This window comes from Poecile atricapillus, chromosome 5, assembly GCF_030490865.1.
Source record: "Poecile atricapillus isolate bPoeAtr1 chromosome 5, bPoeAtr1.hap1, whole genome shotgun sequence".
Classification (NCBI taxonomy): Eukaryota; Metazoa; Chordata; class Aves; order Passeriformes; family Paridae; genus Poecile; species Poecile atricapillus.
This window is the reverse complement of record NC_081253.1, coordinates 22,409,547-22,425,224: the sequence shown is the minus strand read 5'-3', so window position 1 is coordinate 22,425,224 and position 15,678 is coordinate 22,409,547. Positions and strand designations below refer to the sequence as shown.

General features: G+C 41.1%; 1 protein-coding gene across 12 annotated transcripts in view; it reads right to left on the bottom strand.

The window, feature by feature from the left end:
* Positions 1 to 15,678, bottom strand: part of HNRNPA3 (heterogeneous nuclear ribonucleoprotein A3) — a 22,635-nt gene extending 6,957 nt beyond the window's left edge. For 5 of the 12 annotated variants that reach the window (XR_009277713.1, XR_009277711.1, XR_009277710.1 and 2 more), the window contains exons 1-13: positions 15,534 to 15,678; positions 11,699 to 11,810; positions 11,181 to 11,204; positions 7,372 to 7,494; positions 7,135 to 7,281; positions 6,843 to 7,053; positions 6,517 to 6,606; positions 6,349 to 6,456; positions 6,116 to 6,196; positions 5,260 to 5,406; positions 4,291 to 4,416; positions 4,135 to 4,206; positions 999 to 1,074 (exon numbers count right to left, since the gene is read on the bottom strand). Coding sequence is in view for 7 of the 12 variants with exons in the window: in XM_058839396.1 (XP_058695379.1) it covers positions 4,154 to 4,206; positions 4,291 to 4,416; positions 5,260 to 5,406; positions 6,116 to 6,196; positions 6,349 to 6,456; positions 6,517 to 6,606; positions 6,843 to 7,053; positions 7,135 to 7,281; positions 7,372 to 7,494; positions 11,181 to 11,204; positions 11,699 to 11,764 (1,176 nt within the window). In the remaining 5 variants the exon portion in view is untranslated. Of the gene's footprint in view, positions 1 to 998; positions 1,075 to 2,166; positions 4,049 to 4,134; positions 4,207 to 4,290; positions 4,417 to 5,259; positions 5,407 to 6,115; positions 6,197 to 6,348; positions 6,457 to 6,516; positions 6,607 to 6,842; positions 7,054 to 7,134; positions 7,282 to 7,371; positions 7,495 to 11,180; positions 11,205 to 11,698; positions 11,811 to 15,219; positions 15,336 to 15,533 lie in introns of those variants that run through there. The other 7 variants (XM_058839396.1, XM_058839401.1, XM_058839398.1 and 4 more) reach the window with 7 other exon arrangements.

Sequence of the window (15,678 nt, the reverse complement as noted above, 5' to 3'; positions counted from 1 at the left end):
TACTTCCAAATCACATTTAACTGTGTATTACAATTACAAATTACAATCAGGAATTACTGTGAGTCTACAGGTAGCAGATAAAAAGTTTAGGTACTTGAAACAGTTTGTGAACATGCCTCTGCCTCTGATTAGGCAGGTTCCATTTGGCTACTTTCAGAGCAACTGAAGTATAACCAACACTAAAATAGAAACTGACTTCCTAAGAATGCACAGGCTCAGAAATGTATTGCAAAGTTTAAATAGATGCTGAAATACTTTATAAAAGGACCTGTGACAATCAAATATGCAGAAAAGGAAACAATACATGTTCTAAGACTTAATACATGTTCCAGTCTGCATAAAATCAAGATTCTATGAGAAGCTTTCATTGCCATTCAATTTGCCTGTATAAATGCCATTGTGATTTCAGCTGGGTATCATGTAACAGTATTAGCCTCAACTATCCTGCCTGAAAGCACCCAGAATCTGGAAGGGAGCTCTTTAATTGGTACAGGTAAACACAACATCACCTGGTAAACCAGGACCCACTACCCCTAGTAGGAGGGAAATCCCAGCTTTCAGCAATACCAAGCTCCCTCCCAGAATGGGTGCAGCAGCAGCAGGTCACACATGGCTGAGAACTGAAGAACCACTTCAAGTGTCACTGCCTTTCTGGGCTTCTCTGGGGCACCTCTTTCCATGGCAAGGCACAGAACAATTTCCCCCCACTCCCCACCCCAGCACACTCCCCAGTAACCAAAGCAAGTTACTTCAAAACATCAACTTGTCTGGTTGATCTCGGACACGAAGCAATTTTGTATCTGCCAGGAACAGAAGATTCTTGAACAGGAATTCTGCCAGCAAGCAGCCCTCATCCAGAACCGGAAACACTGGATGACATATGCTGGAATATTTGCTGCTTAGTACTTATAGCTTCCCTTGATATTTAAAGGCTGTCAAAGGAAAGCCTAGAAGGAAGTAAGGGTTAAACACATTTTACTATACACTACAAATCTTACCCAGTCAGAAACCTTCATTTGAAGAGGATGTGCAAGACATTCCCCATTTTGTCAAGCAGCAGCTTCTCAATTCAACCTGAAAATTAAAGAAATTACTCTTACCTTGTTTAAAAACCTCCCACCACTCTTTATAATTCATGAAAAATTTTAAAGGCAAACCTTACCTATGCTCATTGCCCTTCCTTTCAGGTCTAAATGCTAGACCTATTGATTTTGAGTCAACTCAAGTAGCTATCACTCAAGGAGGTTCCAAAAGGTGAAGAACTCTTGCTAGACTTTCTTCGATATTTCAGCTGTGATAAGCAGATTTAACTAGCCTTGGGAAAGCTGCTCACTATCAGCACAGTATCTTATTCCTTCACTTTTCTGGAAGTTGAAGCTGTTGCTCCTGCTGCCTTGTCATTCTTTAATTAGGCTGACTTCTCCATACTCAATAGGCTGCTGAAGTCCTGTCTTACGAGTCTCCTTAGCAATGTATGGATCAAAGAAGTACATCCTAGGTTCTGTAAAGCTGGCGGATCACTGTCCTCATGGCTTACACTTTTCCACGTCACAAACAACAGCTAAGCTACCCCACCCACCTACAAAGCGGTCACTTACATCCATCTCTTAAAAGGTTGCATACAGATCTTGTTCATAAAGTTTATTATGACACTATTTTTCAAAGTTAACATTGTAGTCACAGTACAGCTACAAGAGGCCCTGTTAAAAAGAACACTGTCAATACATTCTAAAAAAATTTAGAAATACCAGATCAATTATCAGAAGGGACATCAACCCCATCCTCCAGTTGTCCCTGCAATCAGATGCAGGCCCCAGGTGCAAGTCTACACATCTTCTAGCGTAGTAACGTACAAAGCATGTCAGTAGTTAGGTGTCTCACTCCCTAGTGAGTTGTGGTTTAGTTTCCCATGTTTTCAAACTCCAAATGGGTTGTTTAAAAAATGCCTTTATTGAAGTACAGCCTCCCCCCCGCCCCAAGCCCAAATGAACACGTACAACAACAGAAGCGTTCACTAAACCACCAATTCTTGCTTTAACTTTTGAGATCTTTCAGAACTCCACAGACAAGAATAAGCAGACTTTGAAATCCATTTTGGAGACTACCATCTTGACACTGGTTCCTTGTTTTAGCATACTGCAGTCTAAATACACTCCAATAACAGCGTTTAAATAACATATGTTTAATTTTTTTCAAACAACACACTTATTTTTCTACCACTTCTTAAAAATTATAATTCATTATTAATATGACTGATTATGCCTTAAGCCATTTCATACATCTTTGCAGATTCATTCCTACACTGGAATTGCATTTACCTTATTCTGCACATTGACCCAGAAGTGAAACAGGTGTGAGTAATTCCAATACATATTGCCAAGTGTCTGAGTATTTCTTTTATTGACTGGGTCCCTACTCTTCTGAGTGAATTTACAGCAAGCACTGGCCTGGCAATAGTCAAGAGAATTCACATCAGATGAGGACAGGACAGACTGCAGTGCCTTAATTTGGAGGTCAGAAGTGAGAATGAAGTACAATTGCTAGCCACGTGTACTGGTCATATTTTCTACTCCACTGCACCAAATCCAGTTGTAGCACACTATCATTCTACCTGTGGGAACTCGGGACCGTACCCCTCTATGTTGTGGGAGTGCTTCTGGTCGGTAAAATACAACTAGATCATGTTTTATCTTTTATCTTTGAGCTCTCAGCTGAGCACAGACATCTGCCAGGGAAACAGCTCAAGAACTCTATTTAAGAGCCCATGGGGAATGGGCTTTTGGAACGCATTACCTGGGACTGTCAGTGATTACACCTGTGCTACCCTTGGCTCCCAGTCAGAAGTATGTGTCCAGAAAATTGCCTAGGGTGCATGCAAGAAAGTATATAGCCATTAAATTATTGAGTAACATACCTATTACTCTCACTATGAAGCCTCATTTAATTGAAACAGTGCAGTCTGGTGCGAGGGAAAAGGAAATGGGGACAAAGGGGATGAAAATTCCAAGCCACCCTCCCCAAAGTATAGTTTTATTGAAACAGAATCATTGTATATCCCAAGGAAACAGGCACTTGATTCCCCCCACCTTAACTTCTCGGGAATTACAATAAATATAAAGGTAAAAAGCAAATTTCTTTTTCTCTCCACCCAAGACTTAAACAACTTCAGTTATCCCTTATGCATCTCAAATGAGACGGGAGACAGCTTTCATGTGTCTAAAGTTGGTCTTGTTAAAATATTTATCATGCCTTTTTTTCTTGAAGCGCTAGTACTAATACAGAACTACAAATTAAAAAAATATGCACAAACCAAAAAGTAATTTAAAGTTTTCATTAAGATAAAGCTTAGTTCTATGATTCACAAACACTAATTTGAGTAACTCAATCCTAGTTATACATCTAAACAAACTATAATGCAACATACAGATGTTTTCCCTCTGTATGCCTATGAAACTCATGTCAATGACAGTTACGTATATACACTGAGACTAGACCCCTTAAGACTGCAAATCAATAGGTGTTTCTATTGTTAACTTTAAATTAATACAAAATAGTAATTGAAAAATGCATTTATCTTCTCTATTAACTAACAAGGAAACACCCTAAACTACATTTCATTTCTGTTATAGAGTTCTCTGCACTAAATGTGGAAAAACTGAACTACACAAATATTGAAAAGTTAAAAATTCATTGATTTGTTTATTCCTGGTACCACTACCACAATTTACAGGGCAATATACCTGATGTAATGGGAAAATAAAAAGAAAAAAGAAAGACAAAGCTACAACAGAGAAAGACCTCAGGAATGTACATCTAATCGACACTACATTGCATGAATCAATAGCTGCACTTTTTGCAAACTGTGGCTATGACAGTCCTGATCAAGAAGGGTTTCCTGTTTAAGCTGCAGTAACTTTTCTGACTATGGATCATCGTTCCTTCTGTGGCAGATTTTACAGTTCCTCTAATTCATTTGGGACGACTGTCTCAAAGTAACCTGCAGCTTTCCTGACAACTCCTCGCTCTCTCTCCTGCTAAGAACTGTAGCCTGTTGAATACAGGATAAGAAAATTATTACTCTCAGTGAACAGTTGTACATTATTAATCATCATTATAAATATACATTACACCTACCCTTTTTCTAGTAGCATTTTTAGAATCTTCTACCACCATAGCCCCCACTTCCACTTCCAGATCCATAGCCACCTAGAAAAACAGTGTGTATGCTGAAATACATGAGCAACAAGGGACTAAAACTCAAAAATATTTTCTGTATAAAATCATACTTACCACCATAGGGACTGCCTGAACTTCTGCCACCAAAGCTGCCACCACCTTTCATGGGACCATAGTTAGACTGCTGTTGTCCACTGTAATTGCCAAAATCATTGTAGTTTCCACTTCCACCATAATTACCTGAAACAAGGAATTTATAAAGCCATGTTTGTTCAACGCTTAGGACACAAAACCCGCCAAATTCCAATATCCAATGTAAAAATAAATTGTAGTAGTTTAGAACAATTCCAAATGAAGTTCATTTATTTTGATGCTACCTCTATGCAAAATGCAAAAGTAACAGAAGACCCTTGGTATTTTTATGATTAGAAATTGGTATTTTATTGAAAATGAAACACATTACATTGTTAGCATGTTTAAGTAGCTTATCAATGCAAATTTGATGTTATTTCTCAATAGGCCAAATTAAGGCCCCCAAAATCAGAAAACCGTGAGTTTCACCATTATTCTTCTACTGCACAACTTGCATGTATGACAATAATGTAAATTACAATTTATTTGTTCCAAAGAAATTATAGAAATGTAATGGGCATGCTGCATACACAGATCAGGAAGTATAGTAAGATATACAACAGTTTTTGCAGCTTAACTCCCCAAATTTGGGGAAAGCAATAAAAAAAGCTTATGAAAATCTGGATTTGTAGTCCTCACAAAGGAGGATGTGATCCACACGTTGTGAACTGGTATCCAACAACATACTGGAAATGGTCAAAACCATTAAAAAACCTGTATTCTGTATTCGTGTACAGATTTATAGCCAAAGCTTTTTGAAGAATACATCCCTGGCAAAACAATGTTGTAGTTTATCAAAGCTGATCCACATGAAAAAGAACTTTCCTAATGCAACATGGGCATTCTGTACTAAAACCTAGACATACAACTAATTTTATGAATTACTACATTTCAAGCATAGCGAAATGAAACCTAAGAACCATGGATGTAGAATTAAAGCTAGACTCTTACCACCACCAAAATTTCCTCCTTCATTGTAGCCATCATATCCTCCTCCCCCACCTCCGTATCCACCACCTGGGTTTCCATATCCTGGTCCTCCACCACCACCATAACCTCCTCTGCTGCCATAGCCAGGACCACCTCCATAGTTGCCACCTTTGAATAAAAGAAGAGTAAAACTTAACACACCAAACCTAAAATACTGGCAAAAAAAGACCCATTTAACAAAAAAGCCCAAACCAACACACTTGCACAATAAAATGCCCCACCCACAGTGTTTTCCCTGTATTATATTCATTGTGGTTGCATAATTTATCTAAACCATTTATTTGATAAAAAAAATCCCCATGCTTATAAAATCAAGACCTAAGTAATTAATTACGTGCTACTTCCCTCATCCCTTCTTGCTTTCTGGTAATTGCATTTTTTAGCCTTTTGGTAATTGCTGCATTTCTCTTCAATGCATTCTGGATACTCATTCTAACTGCATCATGAAAAAGATACTACTAAACCACAAGAAGTCTAAAGAGTTGACTGAAAACAGTTGTTCATTGCTTTACTCAGTTTTAGTCATCTCAGCTGACATCAGAATCTTCACTTAGTTCTCAATAATAAACAGCTCCCTCATGACCTTGTGATGTGAGATTTTTTAAGGGTAAATAGAGATGAATATTTTTTTCCACCCATCATTTTATGGGGAGAACAAAAAAAAAAGTTAACTCTTCACAGCTCTACAATGTAGAAATTTCATTTTCATTATTGCTATTACCACATTATCACCAAAACAGATTTCACTTCCAAGGTGAAGGCAAGACTTACAGCTGGTTCTAACATTGGGGGAAAAGGAAGTGAACAATACACTTACCATCACCAAATCCATTGTATCCGTCACCACCCCCAAAGCTTCCTCTGCTCCCACCACCGCCACCACCACCCCCATAGCCTCCTAGAACACAAAACAGATGAGAATGTTTTCCTGAACAAACATATTAAATGTTTAAGCCAACTAACACAGGAAATTAAAAAAAAAAAAAAACCAAAAAACAACACCAAACCAAAATGTAAATCATATTCTATACTAATATTCCAATCATTTACCTCTCCCTCCAAAGTTTCCTCCTCGGCCAAAATTCCCTCCACCGCCTCCGAAGTTTCCACGGCCCATGAAGTTGCCTGAGCCACCCCCACGACCTACAAAATATTTCACTTGAATTACATTAATTGAAAACCTGTTACACAAAATAGCTATGCACAACTACAACTCACCTCTCTGAGAGCTAGCAGTCTGCATCTCTTGTTTTGAGAGTGCTTTTTTAACTTCACAGTTGTGTCCATTTATAGTATGGTATTTCTGAACTATGGGAAACAGTGAAAAAGGAAAGTTAAAAACTCACATCTCTGCAATATGCTATAAACTTTCATAGAAAGTTACTGTGAGCATGTGGCACACTTTGAAAAGTAACATTAAACCAACCCCATCCTTTACAATAATAAAGCAGTTGATTATGTAATCATCTCATTCCACATACTGCTCTTCTGAGATCTTAACACTTTTATCCTGTAAGTCATTTCTCACTGAAGAGCTTACATACCAACAATTTTATCAACTGTATCATGATCATCAAAAGTTACAAAAGCGAAGCCTCTCTTCTTTCCACTCTGCCTGTCTTCCATGACTTCTATGGTTTCAATCTTGCCATATTTTTCAAAGTACTCCCTTAAATTATATTCTTCTGTATCTTCTTTAATTCCACCAACAAATATTTTCTTTACTGTGAGGTGTGCCCCAGGCTTCACAGAATCCTGCAATGCCAAAATTGACAATCAGTGCTTAAAGTAGTAGGTAAAGGTTAAGATATGTGGTTAACTGGAACACAAACTCACCTCCCTTGAAACTGCTCTCTTTGGTTCAACCACGCGTCCATCAACCTTATGTGGTCGAGCGCTCATGGCAGCATCCACCTCCTCCACACAGGAGTAAGTCACAAAGCCAAAGCCTCTGGAACGTTTTGTTTGTGGGTCTCTCATCACCTGCAAACACACAAGGAGGCACTTTGCATTTCTGTGCTACTTTAAGTACCTAACTATTTCAAAAGCACAAACAAATAATAGAGACTTTACCACACAGTCCGTGAGTGTGCCCCATTTCTCGAAGTGCTCTCTCAAGCTATCATCTGTTGTTTCAAAGCTCAGACCTCCAATGAACAGCTTTCTCAACTGCTCTGGCTCCTTTGGCTCATGGCCCTATAAAAGCAAAAAATCAGAAAAAGATTTTGAATACAAATCACAGAATTAAAATTTTACTGAATTACTAGAAATTATTTGTGCACATTGTAACTACAAATAGGTGAAATACATTTATGTAAAAACAATGACTTCTAATGGGTTTAGACAGCAGAATAGTAAACACTTAATGAGGTGTGATTTTAATTAAAATACTAACAACTTAAAGAGCGTTAAATGCAAACAGTAAAGGGATTTCAATATACTAGATAACTCAGCTGCTCCCCACCACCCAGAAGTGCATTCATTTTGTGCCTATCTTTGAGTTGCAGATCGCGCAACAGGGGATGAAGCACTGCTAGATAAAGGGAAGTTCTAACACTTTATGAAGCATAAATATGCAGAACTACAAAAAGTTTAAGGACGCAGTATACAAGAAAAAAAGGTTGCTGCTTGGGCTGAGTGTCTTCTCTTTGGGGATGTCCATTTTTGAAAGGTTACTTTCATGCATTTTTGTTAAACACATCAATACTAAACTCCTTGAAATTATAAATTCTGTACTTTGATAATTTTATTATTGGAGTACATGCAAGCAAGAAAGGGCAAATATATACGTGGATTTTAGTTTTATGGGAAACGCCTCTTAAATGTCAGACAACATGGACCTACATCTTACAGACAAAAAAATGCCATGAGTAACAGGTCACCAATGACCAGTAGTGGGTACAACTACTGGAATCAGATTGTTAACTTAACAAGCATCACAGAACCAACAAGTTTAATAGTTTTTGGTAACATTGTCTATATATGACCAGTTACACTTTAAAAGATGCAAATTTCCAGATCCCAGTTTTTAATCATGTGACTGAAATGGGCTTAAGAGTACAACTATGTTTCTGCTCTGTTTCAGTGCTGCTCTTTTTTAGCAGACAGGCAATTTCCACATACATTTGATGAGTTCACAAAAAATTTTTTCACAACTGCCATTGTCAGAGAAGTCTTACAAAAAGAAACCAGAATAAAATCTTACTTAGCAAGTGGGTACTTTTGTGCGTGTAAAACACTGCACAAGGTGCTGGCCAGCAATGCTGTGTATGACTTCAGTTCTGCAGCATCAATGTTCAACAGGCTTCACTGTTTCTACTGCAGTGCATTAAACCAGACTAGACACAGCATTATCCTGAGGTGAATTACATAAAAACAGCCACAGACTTCTATCTGTAGACATTTCACTTCAAATCTGAAGTACTTGAACTTTTGCCATGCTGCTAGGGTTGGCCAGGAAGGCTTAAGCCCTTTTCAGTAAGACTTTCTGTATTATATAGTGCTTTAGCAAACCATTGGTTTATAATACTCAAGACTGTACTACAGCAAACAGTAACTGAGATTATGAAAAGCTGTCTAGGAAGTAAATCCCTGCCCTTGCACCTGCTGAGTTTTCTTAGAAAGAACCCCACCATTCTTGTTAACAGCCTTCTATTTAAGGTTTTGTTACCTCAGGATCATCATATAAATTATTAAGTCAATGGTCCCAGGACAACAAAATTAAGCTTCTAGTGCCTTCCAAGCGGTCCAGACTATAAAGGTATTAAAGAAAAAAAAATCACCCTTTTCACTATATTGAAACTTTTAATTTTAGAGGAATACATTCCTACTGCATACAGAAACTGCTTTAGGTCGAGAGTTACCTGTTGCTAACTGCAATTTTTAAAATCTACTGTTAATGTTTAGTTGGGTTATGTTAAAGCTGGGAACACTGTTCCAAACTGTTCTACACATATTGGAATAAGTTTTTATGTGACACTGTCAAGTTTAGACTCCTCCAAAATAAGAAATCTATGTAAGGAAAAACTGGACAGACTATTTACAGTTCTCTGATATTATTCAAGGCTATGAGGGTTTCCAGCTAACTCAAAATACTTTTATCTTAAAAGAATGACCACAGAATTTTTCAGTTAAGGAGAAGTGAAGTTCTTTTCTGCTTATTGTTTTTATGTGCACAAGAACAGCTGGTCTCATTCAGGAGTAACACCTGCTGTTAAAGCTTCTATTGGACCAAAATTATCCTTAATACGTGTACAGTTTATAGGAACTCTGTGCAAAAACAGAAGGTAATATTTTCTCAGAGAATTAGGGAATTGGTTTTTTTATGCTGTTTGTTCCCACTGGGGTTTTTCAGAGTGCTGTCCTCTATCACACAAGATGCTGTTTCTCAATTGTTCTGCTGCCAGTTACTTCTAACAGCAGTCTTTCCTATACAGAAATTCCTGCAGAATGCATCTCTCCCTCAGTGTAACTTCCACCCTGCTCTAGCAGAGTCAGGCTGCCTCCTGCTCAGCTGACACGGCAGGAGAGCGCGCCATTTTGCAGCACTCCTCTGGTAGGAGTAGGGAGAGCAGCTGCAAGACCACCCAGCCTGCCTGTAGACGGCAAGACAACGTTTCTCCCCCTAAGCTGTCAGAGCGGCTTCCAGACACATTACAAGGCTCTGCGGACGCGCAGAACTTTCCTTCTACCCCGGCTTTGGCCTCCCTCCGCTACAACCCAAGCGCTGCGCGGGCCGGGCCGCCTCCATTTTGTGCTCAGCCGCTGCCGCCGCGCCGCCAATATGGAGCCGAGGGCGGGGCGGGCGGCCGGCGCCACAGTGGCGCCATGGGCGGGGCCCGGCCGCAGGGCCCTCTGCTCACCTCCTGCCGCCAGTAAAACCACACCGCTGCTCCCAGGCCCTACCGAAACCCCCAACACTCGGCGCGGTGCAATGTATCTCCCGCCTAACAGGGGCAGGAAGGAGCTAGGACCCCCTGGGAGTCCTGCAAAAAATGCTCATCTTTGCAGAAATCCTGTCACCTATTGAGACAACGCTGCTGCAGATACATACTGCTTCTACCCCGAGGTTACCATCAATTGGAATTTCCTGTGGCAGGGGTTCTGAATAAACAGCCTTTTGGACTTGTAGTATTTCTCTCTACAGGCGGTTTTTAGGTGGAGCTCTCCCATGCATTCTACCTCTGAGCAGCAGCAAATGTCCACAAAATGCCTGTCACCAAACCTACACTCAGCTGTGGCTGAACCTGAGACCACCCTATACCCAGCCAGTACAATCCTAGAATGTCTTCTGAAACGGGAAAGCTTACAGGCAACTGGGGCCTCAGCAACTTTCCCTGTGAAACTTGTTCTCTAGAAACTCAACAGTTTTTAAGATCACTGCAGGGCAATTTACTTTTGTGTACAAGAGCTTATTTACTATGCGGCTGATCGACCCCATTTACACTCAATTCAAAGTCCGAATGAGTGAGAGTTTCAACATTCCTTCCAGAAGGACTTAACACACTGTACTTCAATACAAAATAATAATACACTACCAGACACATGCAATTCGGAAAAGGTTTGTTTGTAATTCAAGTGTATAGGCCCTCGCACATTGCAGTAGTGTATCATTCCAGAAAAAAAGTTGGTTCGAACAAGCTAAAATATTCAGTCAACCTGAAAAAGTAATGTTAGAAAGCAAACAAATCCAAATAAACGAAGAGAAAATGCCTCTGTTATAAGCTATATAAGCACGTTAAATACCCTTTTTGCTGATCTTAAAATAATTTTCTGAAGGGTATTAAGAACTTTCCCCCCCTCCCACTTCCACACCCTGCCCCAAAAGTAACTAGCTCCCATCCTCCCAAAAACAGCCCCGACATCTTCTCTATACTACGCACCTTATTCAGTCTACGGTATTTCTGCTAGAAGCAAAAGAAAACAGTTATTTTTACTTAGTACAGCTCGCTTTCATTTGCAGTGACTATCAGGCAACCATTTTTACTTAAAAAAAAGAAAAAAATAAAAAAAAGAAGAAAAAAAAAAGAAAATAGGAACCTGTCTTCATTCCCACTAAAAACAGGACTTTGAAGGTAGGACGTAATCAAGTTCCTGCTGATACTCTGAGGATGCACGAATTTAATAATTACACCTTGCTTTAATCAGAAACGTATATTTAATCAGTTTGTTAGAACAGAAAGCTAGACAAGCAAAAGTTCCCCATTATGCTTAACAACCCACCCCATTAAACTGTAAGTAATAAATTGCAATTTAAAGTTACTCCGCTAATACGGGGATGAAGAAGGTAGAAAAAAAAAAAAGGATATTAATATAGCAGATAGAAATGGTTAACTTGGGAGTTTTTCATCTTTTCCCCTTAAAATTACTTTATTTTTAATAAAATAACCCATCCTCTCACCTGTGAGGATCGTCTTCCTTTCCTCTTGTAGTCTTCCACTTCTCTCTCTTCCTTAATAGCAGCCATTTTGGAAGGGTACTCTAACTCAGCCTTTCTTTTAGATCTAGGAAACCTAGAAAACAGGTTGGATAAGTCAGTACTTACCCCAGTTCCTGTGACACAGGGCCTTCTCTGGGTGCAATGCACAGGTGTGGCTTTACAGGAAGAAATGGGTAAAAGCAAAAAAAAAAAAAATTCCCAAAAGTATTTAAATGGGTAGAATAAAAAGCCTCAGCCTACATAGCTAAAGATTAAAAAGAGCTGCAAAAGAAACATCTGCTATCCCTATCAAGCTCACTTCACAAACTAATGCTAAAATCTGTAGCAAACCTGTATCTATTACTGTCTGACAAAACTACTGTGAATACAACTGATACACAGCAAGCAAATTCCACCTTTGATACCCAAACCCACTATATAAATTCTGTTTCTCTGGACTTTTAACCCCCAAAACATTTAATTTTGCCAATACTTCTTCTCAGTTACTGCTTACTTCTGATGTGTAACCTCTTGTAGTCAGGTATCCAAAACCATGGAACACTAGAGAACGTTCCTGTATTAAAAAAATACTTTCCACTATGAGTAATCCAATCCACTGCTGAGGATCAGCAGTGTGTAGAACTAAGCATCTACATTACTTTTGCTCCCATATTATATATTTGATTACTGATCTGTACACTATGTAGTATATGTGCCACTACAAATAGGAAGTCTTTTACAAGATAAGCTCAGTGAATGAACCCAGACCTACACATTCCAACAGAAAAAATCATGTTCCTTTTGGCCTTTTTTCTATAAAATTTTCTAGGATCCTTCAGTTAGTCCTAACATTAATGTACTGGTATCTTTGGCCAATATTCATTACTACTTTGGATGTTGCTTGAAGCTTTACTGCACTAGCCAAAAGGCAATACTGTTAACTACATAACATACTTGAGTAAAACTATACTTGTGCAGCATTTAAAAATACAGATATTCACAATATTATGTGTATTTCTGTGAGAGGTTTGTTTGTTTGGGTTGTGGGCTTTTTTTTTTAAGTTTTCTTCCTCCAAATTTTGTTCCTGCACATGGAAAGGTAGGTAGGTCTCTACTAATGAGCAATATATGCTGTTACTCAAAGCAGAAATTCTTAAACATAACTTCATGTTGAAATCCAGCTTCAAATTAAATGCAACTGTGAAATCATGAGCACCAAAATTAAATGCATTAACAATTGTAAAGGTTTTATTAAGTAACTTTAAAGTTACTTATTATCTTCAGTTCCTCTCTACACAATGCTAAAACCTGCTCTTGAAATCCTTTAAATCAAACATGAGTTTGATTTAAGAGGTATTAGGATATTAAGTACTTTAACTGAGCTGTTCAGTTTTTTAAGTCATATAAGGGAGGTATGAAACCGAACATTACCACTTCAAGGGCTTTTTACAAACTATCTGTATGGCAAAATAAAGCTTCAGGAATTGTTAGGGAGGAAAGGGATAAGCTTTTCAAAATAACGGAAAGTATGAATCCCCTTCTGAAGCTGCTTTCCCCAGTGAGGCTTTACAATGGCCAACATAAAGCTCCTGGGCATGGTCTCTGCCCCAATGGCCTCTGATGGTTGAGGGTTAAAAAGGGAGTTGTCTTCTTGCTAATGCACACCAGCTCACGTGGAACCCTGCTCAGTCCTATTCCTATTGTGCCTTACAGAAAGGCTGACAGCACTAAATTTGTTAGTTCTTATCACCAACAAAATACTCTCTTCAACTCGGAATAAAAACATTCAGAATACTTTTGTTATTAGGTGCTAGTTAAACTAGCATTGAGCAAGTATCTACTGCAACTCAACTACAGAACTTAAAAGCAGTCTCCAAGGAAATCTTTGAATTATAATGATAAAGAAGTCACCAGGACATTTCTCATTACTCACAATACTGCTCTTACAGGAGAAAATAAACTAACAAGAGATAAACCAAATATTACCAAGATGGAAGTTCACCCATCCAATCAGAGAATACTATGGAAATGCACTGGTCTTTTCTGTAAGCAACTGAAGTTGGACCTAAAGTGCATACAGTAGGGTCTTCCAGCAAATCTAAAAGTCAAAGCCGGAAAAATCTAATTCTCAGTTTTAAGTGTGTTAGTAGTGTATTCCCAACACCAACAGGAACGTGCGCCTGGGAAAAACCCCAAGATATTAGCTTTATACCTGATGTGACACGTTTATTGAACCACGTTCAAATGCTTTGAACACATCACCGCTCTCAAGCTATTAAACTCCGAAGCAGCTAAAAAAATTGGTTACATGATAAAGTTATTTTTAGCTGCTTTGGTAAGAGATCCAGTTTGTTCTGTTTTTAATGCACGAAGAGAAACTAGTGTGAGCTGTTGGGTTTCTCTGATCTTGATTTTTTAAGGTTTCACCTTTCAGTGTAGAAAGTAAGATACAAAATACCACACACACAAAAAAAGGAAGCGCACTATTTTTGCTTGCCATACTCTGAAACACTTGAACAAAAAAAAACTCAGGTTCTGAGGAAAGGAAAGCAAGGGTAGGATATCATGACTACTTCCCTCCAAGAAGGGAGAGGATGATTCCTCTACATTTGTGCAGACTGCTTCGTGCTGGTCACCAGGATCATGGCAGAATGCCACCGAATGTCCTGGGTCTTTTGCACATGTAATTGTGGGAGAGGAGAAAAAGAAGAGAACTCTATATTTCTTCCCCCACCTCCCCGGGCACTAAAGGCTCCTGACACGCTTTAACACCCGCTGGGCAAAGGTGAGAGATATCAGGGAGGTGGTAAAAAGTGAAGCAGCATTCTTCTCACAAATGCAGCGTACTGCACTAAACGATTTTAATGCTTTTAAAAGTTTTCCGAGAAAACTAAGTGTGTCCAAGAATACCCCTGCCGCACTACTTCGGGTACCTTACGCTGGACTGGGGGGGGGGGGGGGGGGGGGGGGGGCAGGAAAATAAACACTGGGAGGGCAGAACAATGACACACGCACGTGTAGGGCTCGCCTTGCCCTACTCCTGCCTGAATACGCGCCCAGGTGTTTTGGTGTCCCCAGGACTGCTGCGAAAGGCTCTGCTGACCACAGCACTGCCCCAGGCCGAGGGCTGGGCCCCTCTCACCCACGCGCCGGAGCGCTGCGAAATGGCGGCCGCAGCCCGCGGGGCCGCGCGGCGGAAGCGCCGCCTCTCCCGCTCCCTCTCTCTTCCTGCCCGCACCGCCATTGCAGAATAACGCGGCGTGTCGCAGAGGAAAGTGAGTCTGGAGCGCGGCAGGAACGCTACAAGGAGGCGGCGGCCGCGGGAACTGCAAGGGGCTCCATGACGTGTTGCCGCCAACCACCCCTTTCCCACCGCGCTTTCCCGCCCGCAGGCTCGGGCGGAACTCAAGTCGCTCCAGCTTCGCGCGGCGCGGCAGGAGCCGCCTCGCTTCCGCCCCCACCGTGGCCGATGGCAGCGAGCCCCGCGCCCCGCGCGCAGTTACCTCCATTTTGTGCCCGGGCTCGGCCAGCGCAGCGCCAATATGGAGCCGGGCGGGAGAGTAGGGGGCGGGCGCGGGGGGGGTCACGTGGCGGCAAGGCGGCCTCGGGGCGGCGCGCGCGCTGCGGCCGTTACCGCTTTTCTTCTCTGGGCCCGCCGCCCATCCCCCACCCCCTTCCTCTCCTCCGCCGTCCGCGCGCCGCGAGCGCCGCGCGCCGCCTTCCCCGCCGGGAGCGCAGAAAGGGTCGGGAGCGAGGGGAGGTGAGGAGAGGGAAGGTGCGGAGAAGGGTAGGGAGGCGAGGAAAGAGAAGATATCACCGTGCCGGCGTTCAGCGAAAGCGCCTTCCCGCCCTCGTCGGTCCCACGCCGGCCGCCGGCCCCGCGCACGAACCGCCGCCCGCTGTGGGGGTGGCGGCGCCGGCGCAGCCGCGACGGGCGCGCGGGGCGGCCCCGCCTCCCCTCA